The sequence below is a fragment of the Hypomesus transpacificus genome, chromosome 18 (assembly GCF_021917145.1).
Source record: "Hypomesus transpacificus isolate Combined female chromosome 18, fHypTra1, whole genome shotgun sequence".
Lineage (NCBI taxonomy): Eukaryota > Metazoa > Chordata > Actinopteri > Osmeriformes > Osmeridae > Hypomesus > Hypomesus transpacificus.
In genome coordinates, this window is record NC_061077.1 from 11,561,911 (window position 1) to 11,575,833 (window position 13,923).

The window sequence follows — 13,923 nt, forward strand, 5'->3', positions numbered from 1 at the left end:
GTTCATTTATACCTCTGTTACCTGGTTCTCCCTGCACCACCCCTTACAGTTACCATGGGAACTGGCATGTAATTCTTGTTGTTTTGGTCATTTTTGTGCGACCAACATGTTTCTACATTCAAATAAATATGTAAGACCAGCATCAACAAACATAGTTATTCTTGGGAGGTGGGGTGTCCCAGGATATATTCTGTGATGGTCCAAACCTGATGACCACTCAGCTAGCAGAGTGCTTGAGCCCGATAATTAGGCTAAGGATCAGGTTAAGTAATTTCACTGTTATGCAATATGGGACTTTACTACCCTGTGATGAGGAATGACCAGATGGACCCAGTGTTTATAACCCTGTTTATGTGATGCTTTACATAAATTGGAATGAACTTAGACATTAATGTGTTGACCTTTGTTATTAGTGAGAAAGAACACCTCATTTTTGAGCCTTACGATTTATTAAATTGTGCAACATATGCAGTGAAAGAAAGTGGCTATGCAGAAGTGCTTATTCCTGTTTTAAAGATGTTTATTGTTTGACCGTCTTGCATGAGAAAGACCCTCTCAGGTTGATACTGGTCCTGCCATTGGCACTAGCAGCAGTTCAAATAGAATAGAGCTGAGGAATCTGCAATAACATTTTAATGATGTTGGTAGTGTAATGGTCTTGCATTCTTATTTTGCCCTTCACAGTGGAAAAACTAATCAGTAAACCACTGAAAACAGGTAGGAGCTTAGAAGGTCAGAACAACTTCCCCCTCAACTTGGTAGTCTCTGATGAATCATCACATCATTTGTATGAAAGAAAAAAGAAAGGCTTCATGGGTTTTTTTCAGTTTTAAGTTGGCTAGTTGACCCAAGATGATTTAACCCCACCAAAGACGCCATAATCCAGAAATAATTGAACACAACAGGGATTTAGTCAAACATTTGAGTCACCTTGAATAACACACCACAACATAACACGCACAGTTGCAGGAGGGCCCCAGTTTCATAATCGATGAAGTCCAAGTTTATGATGCTAAAAATGCAATACCCTCCTAAATTAATTCACGTGAATGGACCGTAACCCCTAGCCTGGCTGCCAGCCCAACTTCTCCCCGCCCAAAATAATTTTTTTCGGGAAATTGGGTCTGGAGGGTCTCGTATTGGGGACCAACTACAGAAAACCAGAATCTGGGCGAACCAATGAAATTGCCAGGGCGGGCTTTATACGATGATGGACAGATGATCAACAGTAACGTAATCACCCACGTCACAAAAGAGCGCTTAAATTGAATTCGTTTTGAACAAACATGGCTACCGCTGGAGATCTGGGATGTTGTGATTCTACCATCGGGTCTGTTTTAGAAGACATCAACAGCGCATTAATTTTGAAAGAGGAACAGAGTGACGCAATCAAGGCATTTGTAGATGGAAAATATGTTTTTGCCGTCCTTCCTACGGGATTCGGTAAAAGTTTAATTTATCAGCTGGCCCCGATGGAGTTGTAATCCTAAACGGAGAACTTCGTATATGCATTGCCCTTTATTGTTTCGCTCAAAAAGGTTGACTGTGTGAACAAGTACTCTCCCTACCCTTAAATTAATTTTACAACACCGGCAAAAATCGTTTGTATTCATTCTTCAAGCATACTTCAAGTCTGCTTGTAGTTTAGTTCTGTTGACAACAACTATGCGGTGCTTAACATACGTCACATACTCTGTTGCCCTGAATGGTTGTAGATCTATCCAATTGAGCGAAGAGGCATTTGTTTTCCATGCTCGTTTGAAACACGCCCTGTAGTCAAAGCCCAACGGAGAGTTCTCAGACTCATATTCTGACCAGAATTATGAGAATGACAACGTCAGGCTACGTAACCCCACCCATCCAAAGTCCTGACATCTAGATGGGAACACCACAGAAGTAAATATTACAACAGCCACTTCGGGCAAACAATGTAAGTAAGTAAGTAGTATATTTGTATTTCATACAAATAATAGAGCTTTGGACCAAAGTCTTTGGTCTTTTTTTAATTCTAAAAATCGATAAGTGACGCGAAGTCGACATTTCAGGAAATCAGGTGTTTGCAATAAAAAACAAATGTGGAATATAAACACTGAGACATAGTTTCCATTTCTAACAAAAAAGCTGTTATGTATTTGAGTAAAGGTTTTTTCGACAAATGTTTATGGCCTAACTTGTATTGCCATGCACTTAGGTATGGCTATGCACCTTATGGATTCTTCAAGAAAATCGGCATCCGTGGACCAAAGCCTTTACCCTTCATCGGAACATTTCTGGAGTACAAAAAGGTGAAAAAATGTGTAGCCTAACTGTATTTTATCAACCACAGCATCAACGTCTACCATCCCTACTATCCAATGCACACTGTTTACTTGCAAACTTAATATTTAATAAAATAATAAAAGTAAGAATTAAATGTCAGCAGATATTTAATCCTCAGATCTTTCATTCCCAGGGAGTCCATGTGTTTGATACAGAATGCTTCCAGAAGTATGGAAGGATATGGGGGTATGTGTGTGTGTGTGTGTGTGTGTGCTCCAGTGTTTCTCTGCTTAAATCTAAGTATGTAATCACACATGTTCTAGAATAAGATGTGTGGTTGTGTTTAGGCTACACATAGTTTGGCTGCTTGTTCTGGTTTGTGTCACTCATCATATCATCTTCTTGAAATGCCAAACCTGCCTTGTTGTTGTTCTGCTGAAGGTGGCTCTGGTTGTTTCAGGTTCTACGATGGAAGACAGCCAGTAATGGGTGTCATGGACCCTGCCATGATCAAAGCCATCCTGGTGAAGGAATGTTACTCTATCTTTACCAATACAAGGGTGAGCAGAAAATGATCTCATAATCAAAATACAGTATACGCAATCAGTAAACTCGGTTTACCATCAGACTGATTTTCTTTTTGCTTGGGTCAAGACATCGGACTGAACGGGCCATTGAAAGATGCAGTGTCAATTGTTGAGGACTATGAATGGAAGAGGATTCGCAGTGTCCTCTCACCCTCGTTTACCAGTGGACGCCTCAAAGAGGTACACACACACACACACACACATGCTCTCTTCAATCTGCAGTGTCATGTTTTAAGACTCAATTTTTGGGGGGGACAGATGTTCAGCATAATGAAGCAACATTCTGGCAACCTGATAAAGAGTCTACAGAAGAAGGTGGATGCTGGAGAGGCCCTTGAAGTTAAAGAGTGAGTAGAAGTCCAAATTACTCAGTTATGGCCTCTACAGTGACTAAATCCTTTTCTGAAGATGTCATGAAAAATCTCTCAATGTTTAATCCTTAACTTTTCCTTGAAACAAGAAGATACTGTTTGCCAAAATGAGTTAGACGTTGGCCTCATTAAAGAAATAGAGGTATTGCTAGACTGTTTTGCTGTCTGTTGTTTTGGAGAATGGAAGATTTTGAATGTGACTTTGTTGTGTGTCTGCAGAATATTTTGGACCTTACAGTATGGATGTTGTCACCAGCACTGCTTTCAGTGTGGACATTGATTCCATCAACAATGCCAGTGATCCTTTTGTCACCCACATAAAGAAAATGATCAATTTCAATTTCTTCCACCCACTCCTGGTACTTGTTGTTGAGCAGTATTGTGTTTGTTATTAAATCAAATAATTAGAATAGGCACCTGATCAATACACATTTCTTAATTGAGCCTGGATATGTTCTAGCCTGCCACATGAGAACTGTCTAGGGCCTAATTTACTTGCTAATCCATGCTTTATAGCATTAATTGTTCCTCTCCTTCCTCTCTCCAGTATTATTTCCATTTCTAGGGCCGAAATTTGAGAAGTTTGAGTTTTCCTTCTTCCCTGCTGATGTCATGGACTTCTTCTACAATTTCTTAAAGCAGATTAAAGCAGAACGAAGCAAGAATGTCCACAATGTAAGCCACCCCGTCTCATCCAGCACACACAAACAAAACCGCTATCAGCAATTCAAAAGCAGTTTGGAGACAATTTAGTTCAAATGGATTGTTATGTGCTTTGTCATGTGCTTGCTAAGAGAACTGTTAGAAGCCAAACATTTTGTATGAACAGCAGCAACTTGGTCATTACCAGTGTCATAGGTTTAGGATTGCATAACATATCATGACTAAAAAGCAACTTCAAATATACCAGATAAAACCATGATTCTTAGTGTGAAAATTGCATTTCACTGATCAATCCAGTCTTCTCCACCTCTCACCAATTGTTTGTCCTTCCAGAGTCGTGTGGACTTCATGCAGCTCATGGTGGACTCCCAGATTCCAGATCAGACCACAGCAGATCACAACTCACAGAAAGGTAGAGGCCTGAGGAACAAGGCTGTGAGGTCATGTGTTTAAGTAGTTTTATTATTCTTGATGATGTTTTGTGTTTTAGGGCTGACAGACGATGAGATCCTATCTCAGGCTATGATCTTCATCTTTGCGGGTTACGAGACCAGCAGCAGTACTCTGTGCTTCCTAGCCTACAACCTGGCAATCAACCCTGACATCCAGACTACCTTGCAGGAGGAAATTGACCAGACCTTCCCCAACAAGGTCATCCTTCTGCCTCCCTTTGATCATTATTTTATTTATGTAGCAATTACATTATATAGGAACAGTACATTCTTCAGATAGGTGTTCAAACACCATTCTACTAAAACGTAGTACCCCACAATCTCCTTGACTACATCTTTCAACTGAATGGTCAACATTGTTCTTGTATTCTACCTTCAGGCTGAGTTGACCTATGAGAGCATCGTGCAGATGGAGTATCTAGATATGGTTCTGAATGAGTCCCAGCGTCTCTTTCCCATCGCCAACCGTATGGAGAGAATGGCGAAGAAAACGGTGGAACTGAATGGTGTGACCATCCCCAAAGGAACCGCAATCTTGATCCCAATCTACACTCTCCACCGTGACCCTGCACTCTGGCCAGACCCTGAGGTCTTCAAACCTGAGAGGTACTTCCTCATATTCTACTCGTATCAGATAGTCACCTCCGCTACTCCATTATGCCAGTCTTACATAAGTGTAATCTTTTCATTTCCACTCCAACAAACGGATTCAAAGAAAGTCCTAGTAATCTGAACTCCAGATCCAGTCCTCCACTGTCATCAACACAAGCTGTAATAACCCCTGACCAACTTAACATCCTCCCAACTATGTTTTCAGGTTCAGTAAGGAAAACAAAGATGACTTTGATCCATACACCTATCTACCTTTTGGAGCTGGTCCCAGGAACTGCATTGGCATGAGATTTGCTTTGTTATTGATGAAGCTGGCATTGTGGAGATCCTCAGAGACTTCACCTTTGTCACCTGCAAAGAAACTGAGGTGAGATTTAAAACATTCTCATATATGATGACAATCTTTTTAATATTATCGATTGGCATTATGGTTACATCAGTTGTATTAATTAACATCTCAAAATAATTGTGATGCTTTTAGACTTTGACAGTGTTTTATTTATTGTGAAACAATGTTTCGGAAATGTCAGTTATGTTTCATGAAATGTATAATGTTTGGCTCTCATCAGCCAGCTTGTTGGTAACTTCCTTGATGTCTTCTGTCATCAGGTGCCTCTTGAACTGGGAACTGAAGTTTTCATTTCTCCCAAGAACCCCATTAGGCTGCAACTTGTTCCTCGTGTATGAGCTCTACACACAAATCAAGTGTCACAATCACATTATTATTCACTTGTTGTATTCTATTAATACAATTAAATGAGAGAACAATTGAAAATGATTGTTATTAAAGCCAATCCCCTTTGTACATTCAAATCCCCCAAAAAACTAGTGACAAGTGCATCTATAAACAACATCAAAAAGGTACAGATACAGAAAGACATTGCTGCAGCTCTGATCAATAACCAAGATTGGCGCATCTTTATCATCTACTTGGTAGTGGAGGGGTGAAGGAGTTTTTGTGATGAATGTGGCCCATATTTACGATCCACTGAATTATCTTCAGATATCTGTAACATTCATCTACAAAAAGCTCATGTTAGTTCTCGGCAGTATACTAGCCAGCAGTGCTTTCCAGTCAATTTTAGAGTAAGTTACTGTAGAAACCCTATCCTTAAAGACCTAACATAAATGCAGTATGATCATTGTCGGAATTGGTCAAACTGGTTGGAATAAAACGCAGATCTTCATCTCCTTAAGTACATTAGTCATAGTTTGAATCTATATACTGTGCACAATGAGTGCTGCTATGTGCTTTTTTAAAGTGTTTTTCTGACAGTCTAGAAGTTGTGTACACATCGGTATTTGTACATTAACTGAAACAGATTAAAGGTTGGAGGTACAATGCACTCTGAAAAGAGCTCCACCTCCAGTTCACCAGACAAGCAGGAATAACAACCTATGAAACTCAACAGTGAACAGAAACGACCCCATTAGAAGCTGTTACTGCAACAGAATAATCATAGGCCTACATCTGAAATTAAATATCAACCGATTCAAATGTAAAACCTTTGGTCTAATTTGAATATTATTTCCTGTTGATGCATCTAATTTCAATAAAAACTGTATTCAAAAATTACTTCTGACAGTGTCTACAGTGACATACCTAAAATCATTCACTTCCTTTAGGTATGTTTTCAATGGTAAGATGTTGTTTTATATTACAGGTTACTTTATATTAGAGATTGCTGTATTATCATCTAAAGTTTACATTTACATTTAGTCATTTAGCAGACGCTCTTGTCTGTTATTCTATAAAAATGTTTTTGTCAAGTTTGAAACAAGTTTCACACAAAGTCAATTTGTGTGAAAGTTCAATCATTACAGACAGATTCCTGGAATTATAGCATAGATGTGTTGTGGTAGTCATTACTTGTAGACTAATATGGCATTGTCATCAACAATAATTTATGTAGGCAGCATGACCTTCTCCTCAAATTCACCTCATCATAAAGATGTGGTGTTGCTATAGCCACCCTGCACAGTGTCCCCAGTGCTGTAACCATGATCCACAGACAAGACTCTTTGTTACTGTCACACCCACCTCGGTGCCCCAGATTTCGTTCTTTGCTTTAGTGTGTCCCTGTGTTCTGTGTCTGTTGTCTTCACATGTGTCTTGTTGCATGTCTGTCAGTGTTCTCGTTAGAGCGATTGCTTTCACCTGTGTCTTGTTTGGTTTTGCATTTAAGTCCCTGTTTTGTGTCCATGAGTTTCCCTACTTCTGACTTGGTTATTCTTGGGAGGTGGGGGGTCCCTGGATATGTTCTGTGATGGTCCAAACCTGATGACCAGTCAGCTGTGTAATGTAGCAGAGTGCTTGGGCCCGATAATTAGGCTAAGGATCAGGTTATGTAATTTCACTGGTATGCAGTATGGGACTTTGCTACCCTGTGATGAGGAATGACCAGATGGACCCAGTGATTATAACCCTGTTCATGTAATGGTTTCCATAAGGTGGAATGTAAGTAGGTGTTACAGGATGTTTGATAAGAATGTTGTAACTTTGACATGAAGGTGTTGACCTTTGTTATTAATGAGAAAGAACACCTAATTTCTGAGCTTTATGATTTATTAAATTGTGCAATATATACAGTGAAAGAAAATGGCTATGCAGAAGTGCTTGTCTATTGTTTGACAGTCTTGATTGAGAACTTTTCAGGTTGATTCTGGTCCTGCTATTGGCACGAGCAGCAGTCCACCCCAGCATCCCTGTTCACCGCTTGGCCAGCAGGTAGCAGAAGTAGACCTGGAGATTGGGCCAGCTGGATGTAATTTATTTTATTAATATAGCAAATGTCATGGACATTTTTCCGTTTTAAGTTGGCTAGTTGACCCAAGATGATTTAACCCAACCAAAGACGCCCTAATACAAAATCAATTTTCCAAAATCAAACACAACAGGGATTGATTACAACATTTGAGACACCGTGAATAACCCACCACAACATAACCCTCTTACAGTTTGCAGGATTGCCCCAGTTACATAATCGAGGAAGTCCAAGTTAATAACGCAAAAATGCACTACCCTAGTTCACACACGTGAATGGACTGTAACTCCACCTATCCAGTGCTGATCTAGATGGGAACACACAGTAGGAAGTATTACAACAGTCACTTCGGGTAAACAAGATGTCTTTCCTCCCTTATTTCTCTGTCGAGACGTGGACTTTGATTGCTATATTTGTGGTTCTCGTCGTCTTGTAAGTAACGGGTATTTGAAAGGATATTTCATAAAAACAATAAAATAATATAAGTCTTTGGTCTGACATGTTTTGAATTCTAAACATCAATGTGACGCGGAGTCTGCATTTCAGGAAATCAGGTGTTTGCGCTAAAACAAAATGTGGAATAAAAATCCTGCGGCATTTGACAATATTAAAGGAACATAGCCTACAGTTTCCATTTCTAAGAAAAAAAGGCTGTTATGTATTTAAGTAGAAGTTTTGTATACTACATGTTTGTGCACTAACTTAGTATCGCCATGAACTTAGGTATGGCTATGCACCTTATGGATTCTTCAAGAAAATCGGCATCCGTGGACCAAAGCCTTTACCCTTCATTGGAACATTTCTGGAGTATACAAGGGTTCATTACTTTTTACAGTATTTTATCAACCACCGCTTTAACGTCTACCATTCCAACTATCCAATGCACACTGTTTAGGCTACTAGCAAACTTAGAGATTTAATACAATTTTAAAAGTAAGAATCAGATGTTGGCAGATATTTTATCCTCAGCTCTTTCATTCTCAGGGAATCCATGTGTTTGATACAGAATGCTACCAGAAGTATGGCAGCATATGGGGGTATGTGTGTTCCACTGTTTTTTATGTTTAAATGTAAGTATGTAATCACATGTTCTAGAATAAGATGTGTGTATGGTTGTGTTTAGGCTACACATGGTTTGACTGCTTGTTTTTGTATTTCATCTTCTTGAAATGCCAAACCTGCCTTGTTGTTGTTCTGCTGAAGGTGGCTCTGGTTGTTTCAGGTTCTACGATGGAAGACAGCCAGTAATGGGTGTCATGGACCCTGCCATGATCAAAGCCATCCTGGTGAAGGAATGTTACTCTATCTTTACCAATAGAAGGGTGAGCAGAAAATGATCTCATAATGAAAACCTACATTATAAAACCAGTGTTCTATAGACTTATTTAGCTGTTTCTGATTGGACGAGAGACTTTCCATGAGTTGAAATATCCCAGAACATCCCAACTCAGACTTTTCACTGCTTATAAAAAATGCTGTTGGGGGGTGCTGTTGAAACATTTCGCCTAGGGCGCCAGATGTGCTAAGACCGGTACTGGTCAGTGTCACGTAACCGCTCATCTCACATCCTATTCGCTATTCACCTCGCTAATAATCTACTTCAGACAGGCTGCGGCCAACACGACAGTAGCAGCAACCTCTACACATGGCCGATTATTTTCTTCCAGACATCCTAACCTGCAGAGCTTCATTTACGGGAGGAAATGTTTACCATCAGACTGATTTCTTTGTGCTTGGGTTAGGACATTGGACTGAACGGGCCACTGAAAGATGCAGTGTCAGTTGTTGAGGACGATGAATGGAAGAGGATTCGCAGTGTTCTCTCACCCTCGTTTACCAGTGGACGCCTCAAAGAGGTACACACACACACTGCTCTCTTCAATCTGCAGTGTCATGTTTTAAGATTCAATTTTTGTGGGACAGATGTTCATCATAATGAAGCAACATTCTGGCAACCTGATAAAGAGTCTAGAGAAGAAGGTGGATGCTGGAGAGGTCCTTGAAGTTAAAGAGTGAGTAGAAGTCAAAATGACTCTGTTATGGCCTGTACAGTGACTAAATCCTTTTCTGAAGATGGCATGAAAAATCTCTATCACAACCATTTGGAGAATAATCTTTAATCCTTGAATCCTTACCTGAAACAATCAGAATCAGAATGGGATTTATTCGCCATGAAAGTTTGCACAGACAAGGAATTTGCTTTGGCAGGAAGGTGCATACAGTAAACATATAGGAATCTTAAATTTAAATATGTAGTCTAACTATACTAAGGATACATAAACTAGCAATACTAAGTGGAATACAATTAAAATAAAATATACAATAAGTAAAATATAAGTTGCCAATTTACAATATAAAATACAATATAAAATACAAATATTACAGGAATTGAGTGTAGTGCAAAATGTAAATAAGACATTCAGTCAGTGTGAGCTTTGACCTTGTTGAGGAGGCCAACAGCAGAAGGGAAGAAACTGTTTGTATGGCGTGAGGTTTTGGTCCTGATGGACCGCAGCCTTCTGCCAGAGGGGAGTGACTGAAACGGGGAATGTCCAGGGTGGGAGGAGTCAGCCACAATCTTCTTTGCCCGTCTCAGGGTCCTCGAGGTGTGCAGGTCCTCGAGGGAAGGCAGATTGCAGCCAATCACCTTCTCTGCAGTGCGGATGATACGCTGCAGCCTGCTCTTGTCCTTGGCAGTGGCAGCAGCGTACCAGGTGGTGATGGAGGAGGTGAGGATGGACTCAATGATGGCTGTGTAGAAGTGCACCATCATTGTCTTTGGCAGGTTGAATTTCTTCAGCTGCCGCAGGAAGTACATCCTCTGTTGTGCTTTCTTGGTGAGGGAGCTAATGTACAGTTCCCACTTGAGGTCCTGGGAGAGGATAGTGCCCAGGAAGTGGAAGGACTCTACAGTGTTTACTGGGTAGTTACACAGGGTGATGGGGGTGAGTGGGGCTGTGTTCTTCCTGAAGTTCACAACCATCTCCACTGTCTTGAGAGCATTGAGCTCTAGGTTGTTCTGGCTGCACCAGGTCACCAGGTTGTCTGCTTCCCACCTATAATCAGACTCGTCTCCACCAGAGATGAGCCCAATGAGGGTGGTGTCGTCTGCAAACTTCAGGAGTTTCACGGACGGATGACTGGAGGTGCAGCTGTTGGTGTACAGGGAATAAGAAACTGTTTGCCAAAATTAGACATTAGCCTTATTAAAGAAATAAAGGTATCACTAGACTGTTTTGCTGTCTGTTGTTTTGGACAATGGAAGATTTTGAATGTGACTTTGTTGTGTGTCTGCAGAATTTTTGGACCTTACAGTATGGATGTTGTCACCAGCACTGCTTTCAGTGTGGACATTGATTCCATCAACAATGCCAGTGATCCCTTTGTCACTAACATAAAGCAAATGGTCAAATTCAATTTCTTGAACCCACTCCTGGTACTTGTTGGTAAGCCATGTTGTGTTTGTTACAAATAATCAGTAGAATAGGCACCTGATCATTACATTTCTTAATTGAGCCTGATTATGTTCTGGCTTGCCATCAAATGAGAACTGCTTAGGGCCATATTTACTTGCCAATCCATGCTTTATATCATTCCTTGTTTCTCTCCTTCCTCTCTCCAGTATTATTTCCATTTCTAGGGTCGATCTTTGACAAGTTTGACATTTCCTTCTTCCCTGCTAGTATCATTGACTTCTTCTACAATTTCTTGAAGCAGATTAAAGCAGAACGAAGCAAGAACGTCCACAATGTAAGCCACCCCACCCAACTCACGCAAACACAACCGCTATCAGCAAATCAGAAGAAGTTTGGAGACAATTTAGTTAAAATGGATTTATGTGCTTGCTAAGAGAACCATCAGAAGCCAAACATTTTGTATGAACAGCAGTGACTTTGTCATTACCAGTGTCATAGGTTTAGAATAACTTTACATATCATGACTAAAAAGCAACATTAAATATACCAGATAAAACCATGGTTCTTAGTGTGAAAATTGTATTTCACTGGTCAATCCAGTCTTCTCCACCTCTCACCAATTGTTTGTCCTTCCAGAGTCGTGTGGACTTCATGCAGCTCATGGTGGACTCCCAGATACCAGATCAGACCACAGCAGATCACAACTCACAGAAAGGTAGAGGCCTGAGGAACAAGGCTGTGAGGTCATGTGTTTAGGTAGTTTTATTATTCTTGATGATGGTTTGTGTTTCAGGGCTGACAGACCATGAGATCCTATCTCAGGCTATGATCTTCATCTTTGCGGGTTACGAGACCAGCAGCAGTACTCTGTGCTTCCTAGCCTACAACCTGGCAATCAACCCTGACATCCAGACTGCCTTGCAGGAGGAAATTGATCAGACCTTCCCCAACAAGGTCATCCTTCTGGTTCCCTTTGTTCTTTATTTTATTTATGTAGCAATTACATTATATAGGAACAGTACATTCTTCAGATAGGTGTTCAAACACCATTCTACTAAAACGTAGTACCCCATAATCTCCTTGTCTACATATTTCAACTGAATGGTCAACATTGTTCTTGTATTCTACCTTCAGGCTGAGTTGACCTATGAGAGCATCATGCAGATGGAGTATCTAGATATGGTGCTTAACGAGTCCCAGCGCCTCTTTCCCATTGCCAACCGGGTGGAGCGAATGGCGAAGAAGACGGTGGAGCTGAATGGTGTGACCATCCCCAAAGGAACCGCCATCATGATCCCAGTCTACACTCTCCACCGTGACCCTGCACTCTGGCCAGACCCTGAGGTCTTCAAACCTGAGAGGTACTTCCTCATATTCTACTCGTATCAGATAGTCACCTCCGCTACTCCATTATACCAGTCTTACGCAAGTGTAATCTTTTCAATTCCACTTCAAAAAACGTATTCAAAGAAAGTCCTAGTAATCTGAACTCCAGATCCAGTCCTCCACTGTCATCAACACAAGCTGTAATAACCCCTGACCAACTTAACATCCTCCTAATCATGTTTTCAGGTTCAGTAAGGAGAACAAAGACGACTTTGATCCATACACCTATCTGCCTTTTGGAGCTGGTCCCAGGAACTGCATTGGCATGAGATTTGCTTTGTTATTGATGAAGCTGGCAGTTGTGGAGATCCTCAGAGACTTCACCTTTGTCACCTGCAAAGAAACTGAGGTGAGATGTAAAACATTCTCATATTTAATTATCTTTTTAATGTAATGGATTGGCTTTATGGTTACTTCATCCAATAATTAGTATCGTAAAATAATTGTGATGCTTTTAGATGTTGATAATGTTTTATTAGTTGTGAAACTGTTTCTGAAATGTCAGTTATGTTTCATGAAATGAATAATGTTTGGCTGATCGGCCAGCTTGGTTGGTAACTTCCTTCATGTCTTCTGTCATCAGGTGCCTCTTGAACTGGGAAATGAGGGTTTCCTTTCCCCCAAGAACCCCATTAGGCTGCAACTTGTTCCTCGTGTCTGAGTTCTCCTGACAAATCAAGTGGAACATAATCACAATCACTTCATCATTTACTTTTTGGATTATGTTAATACAATTTAATTAAATAATAACTGTACATGCATACATAAAAACAATGTTGTGACAGTAAATATTTCTAATCAAGCATTATGATTTTATATACACTACAAACACGTTTTAACACAAGGCTTACACATACTGTACAACACGAAGATTTGATTGGACCCAATTTTCAGCCAAAGAACCAGTTAAGAAATATTGCTTCTCATTGAAAATAGAACATAGGATAATAGTGGAACAATGCGTGTCATGTGTCATTATATCACTCTCACGTACTCTCTCAGGTTCAATCTCAGGTCCTCTGATTTATAAACACAACCTCCATCGAGCAACAGTGTCAGCCAGCTGCACAACAGAAAAGCCACAGTAGCAATTTGTAGGAATGGTGGTAGTTATTGAAGAGTACGTTGATCAAATTGAACTTGAACACTTGTGGAACAGTTTTGGTAGCAATGTTCAGTTCTTCTGAACCTGTTAGAACTGGTCAGTTATTTTTCCTACCTCGCAGCACACCATAAATTGTACCGGCTGCCAATGAACTCATTAGTACAGAGGGTAGGTTTGTCTGTACAAAGGGGATTTGCTTTGTGGTATAAGGGTAAATGTAGGTGTGTCTCAGTAGCAGTTAGGTCATTACATAAAATGGGATATAATTCTTCCGCAAATAAATCCAATCACCCCCTCCACAGAATAC

At 40.3% G+C, this 13,923-nt stretch overlaps 2 protein-coding genes across 3 annotated transcripts; both read left to right on the forward strand.

Moving 5' to 3' along the window:
* Positions 1 to 1,865: 1,865 nt before the first annotated feature.
* LOC124480254 (cytochrome P450 3A40-like) lies at positions 1,866 to 6,506 on the forward strand. Its single transcript, XM_047039380.1, is given in 15 exon segments — positions 1,866 to 1,930; positions 2,192 to 2,285; positions 2,453 to 2,505; positions 2,720 to 2,819; positions 2,913 to 3,026; positions 3,105 to 3,167; positions 3,169 to 3,193; positions 3,437 to 3,593; positions 3,748 to 3,892; positions 4,214 to 4,292; positions 4,371 to 4,531; positions 4,712 to 4,938; positions 5,150 to 5,256; positions 5,259 to 5,311; positions 5,554 to 6,506. Coding segments are annotated over 15 exon segments (1,458 nt in total). The 5' UTR covers positions 1,866 to 1,928; the 3' UTR covers positions 5,632 to 6,506.
* Positions 6,507 to 7,996: 1,490 nt separating this feature from the next.
* Positions 7,997 to 13,419, forward strand: LOC124480995 (cytochrome P450 3A40-like). 2 transcript variants are annotated; one of them, XM_047040718.1, is made up of 13 exons: positions 7,997 to 8,141; positions 8,433 to 8,526; positions 8,694 to 8,746; positions 8,932 to 9,031; positions 9,452 to 9,565; positions 9,633 to 9,721; positions 11,007 to 11,155; positions 11,332 to 11,459; positions 11,762 to 11,840; positions 11,919 to 12,079; positions 12,260 to 12,486; positions 12,698 to 12,860; positions 13,095 to 13,416. In XM_047040718.1, the coding sequence occupies exons 1-13, from the start codon at positions 8,071 to 8,073 to the stop codon at positions 13,170 to 13,172; spliced, it is 1,506 nt and encodes a 501-aa protein (XP_046896674.1). In that variant the 5' UTR covers positions 7,997 to 8,070; the 3' UTR covers positions 13,173 to 13,416. The 2 variants fall into 2 exon arrangements, with proteins under 2 accessions (XP_046896674.1, XP_046896676.1); XM_047040720.1 differs by lacking the exon at positions 7,997 to 8,141 and having other exon boundaries at positions 8,485 to 8,516; positions 13,095 to 13,419.
* The last annotated feature ends 504 nt before the right edge of the window (positions 13,420 to 13,923 follow it).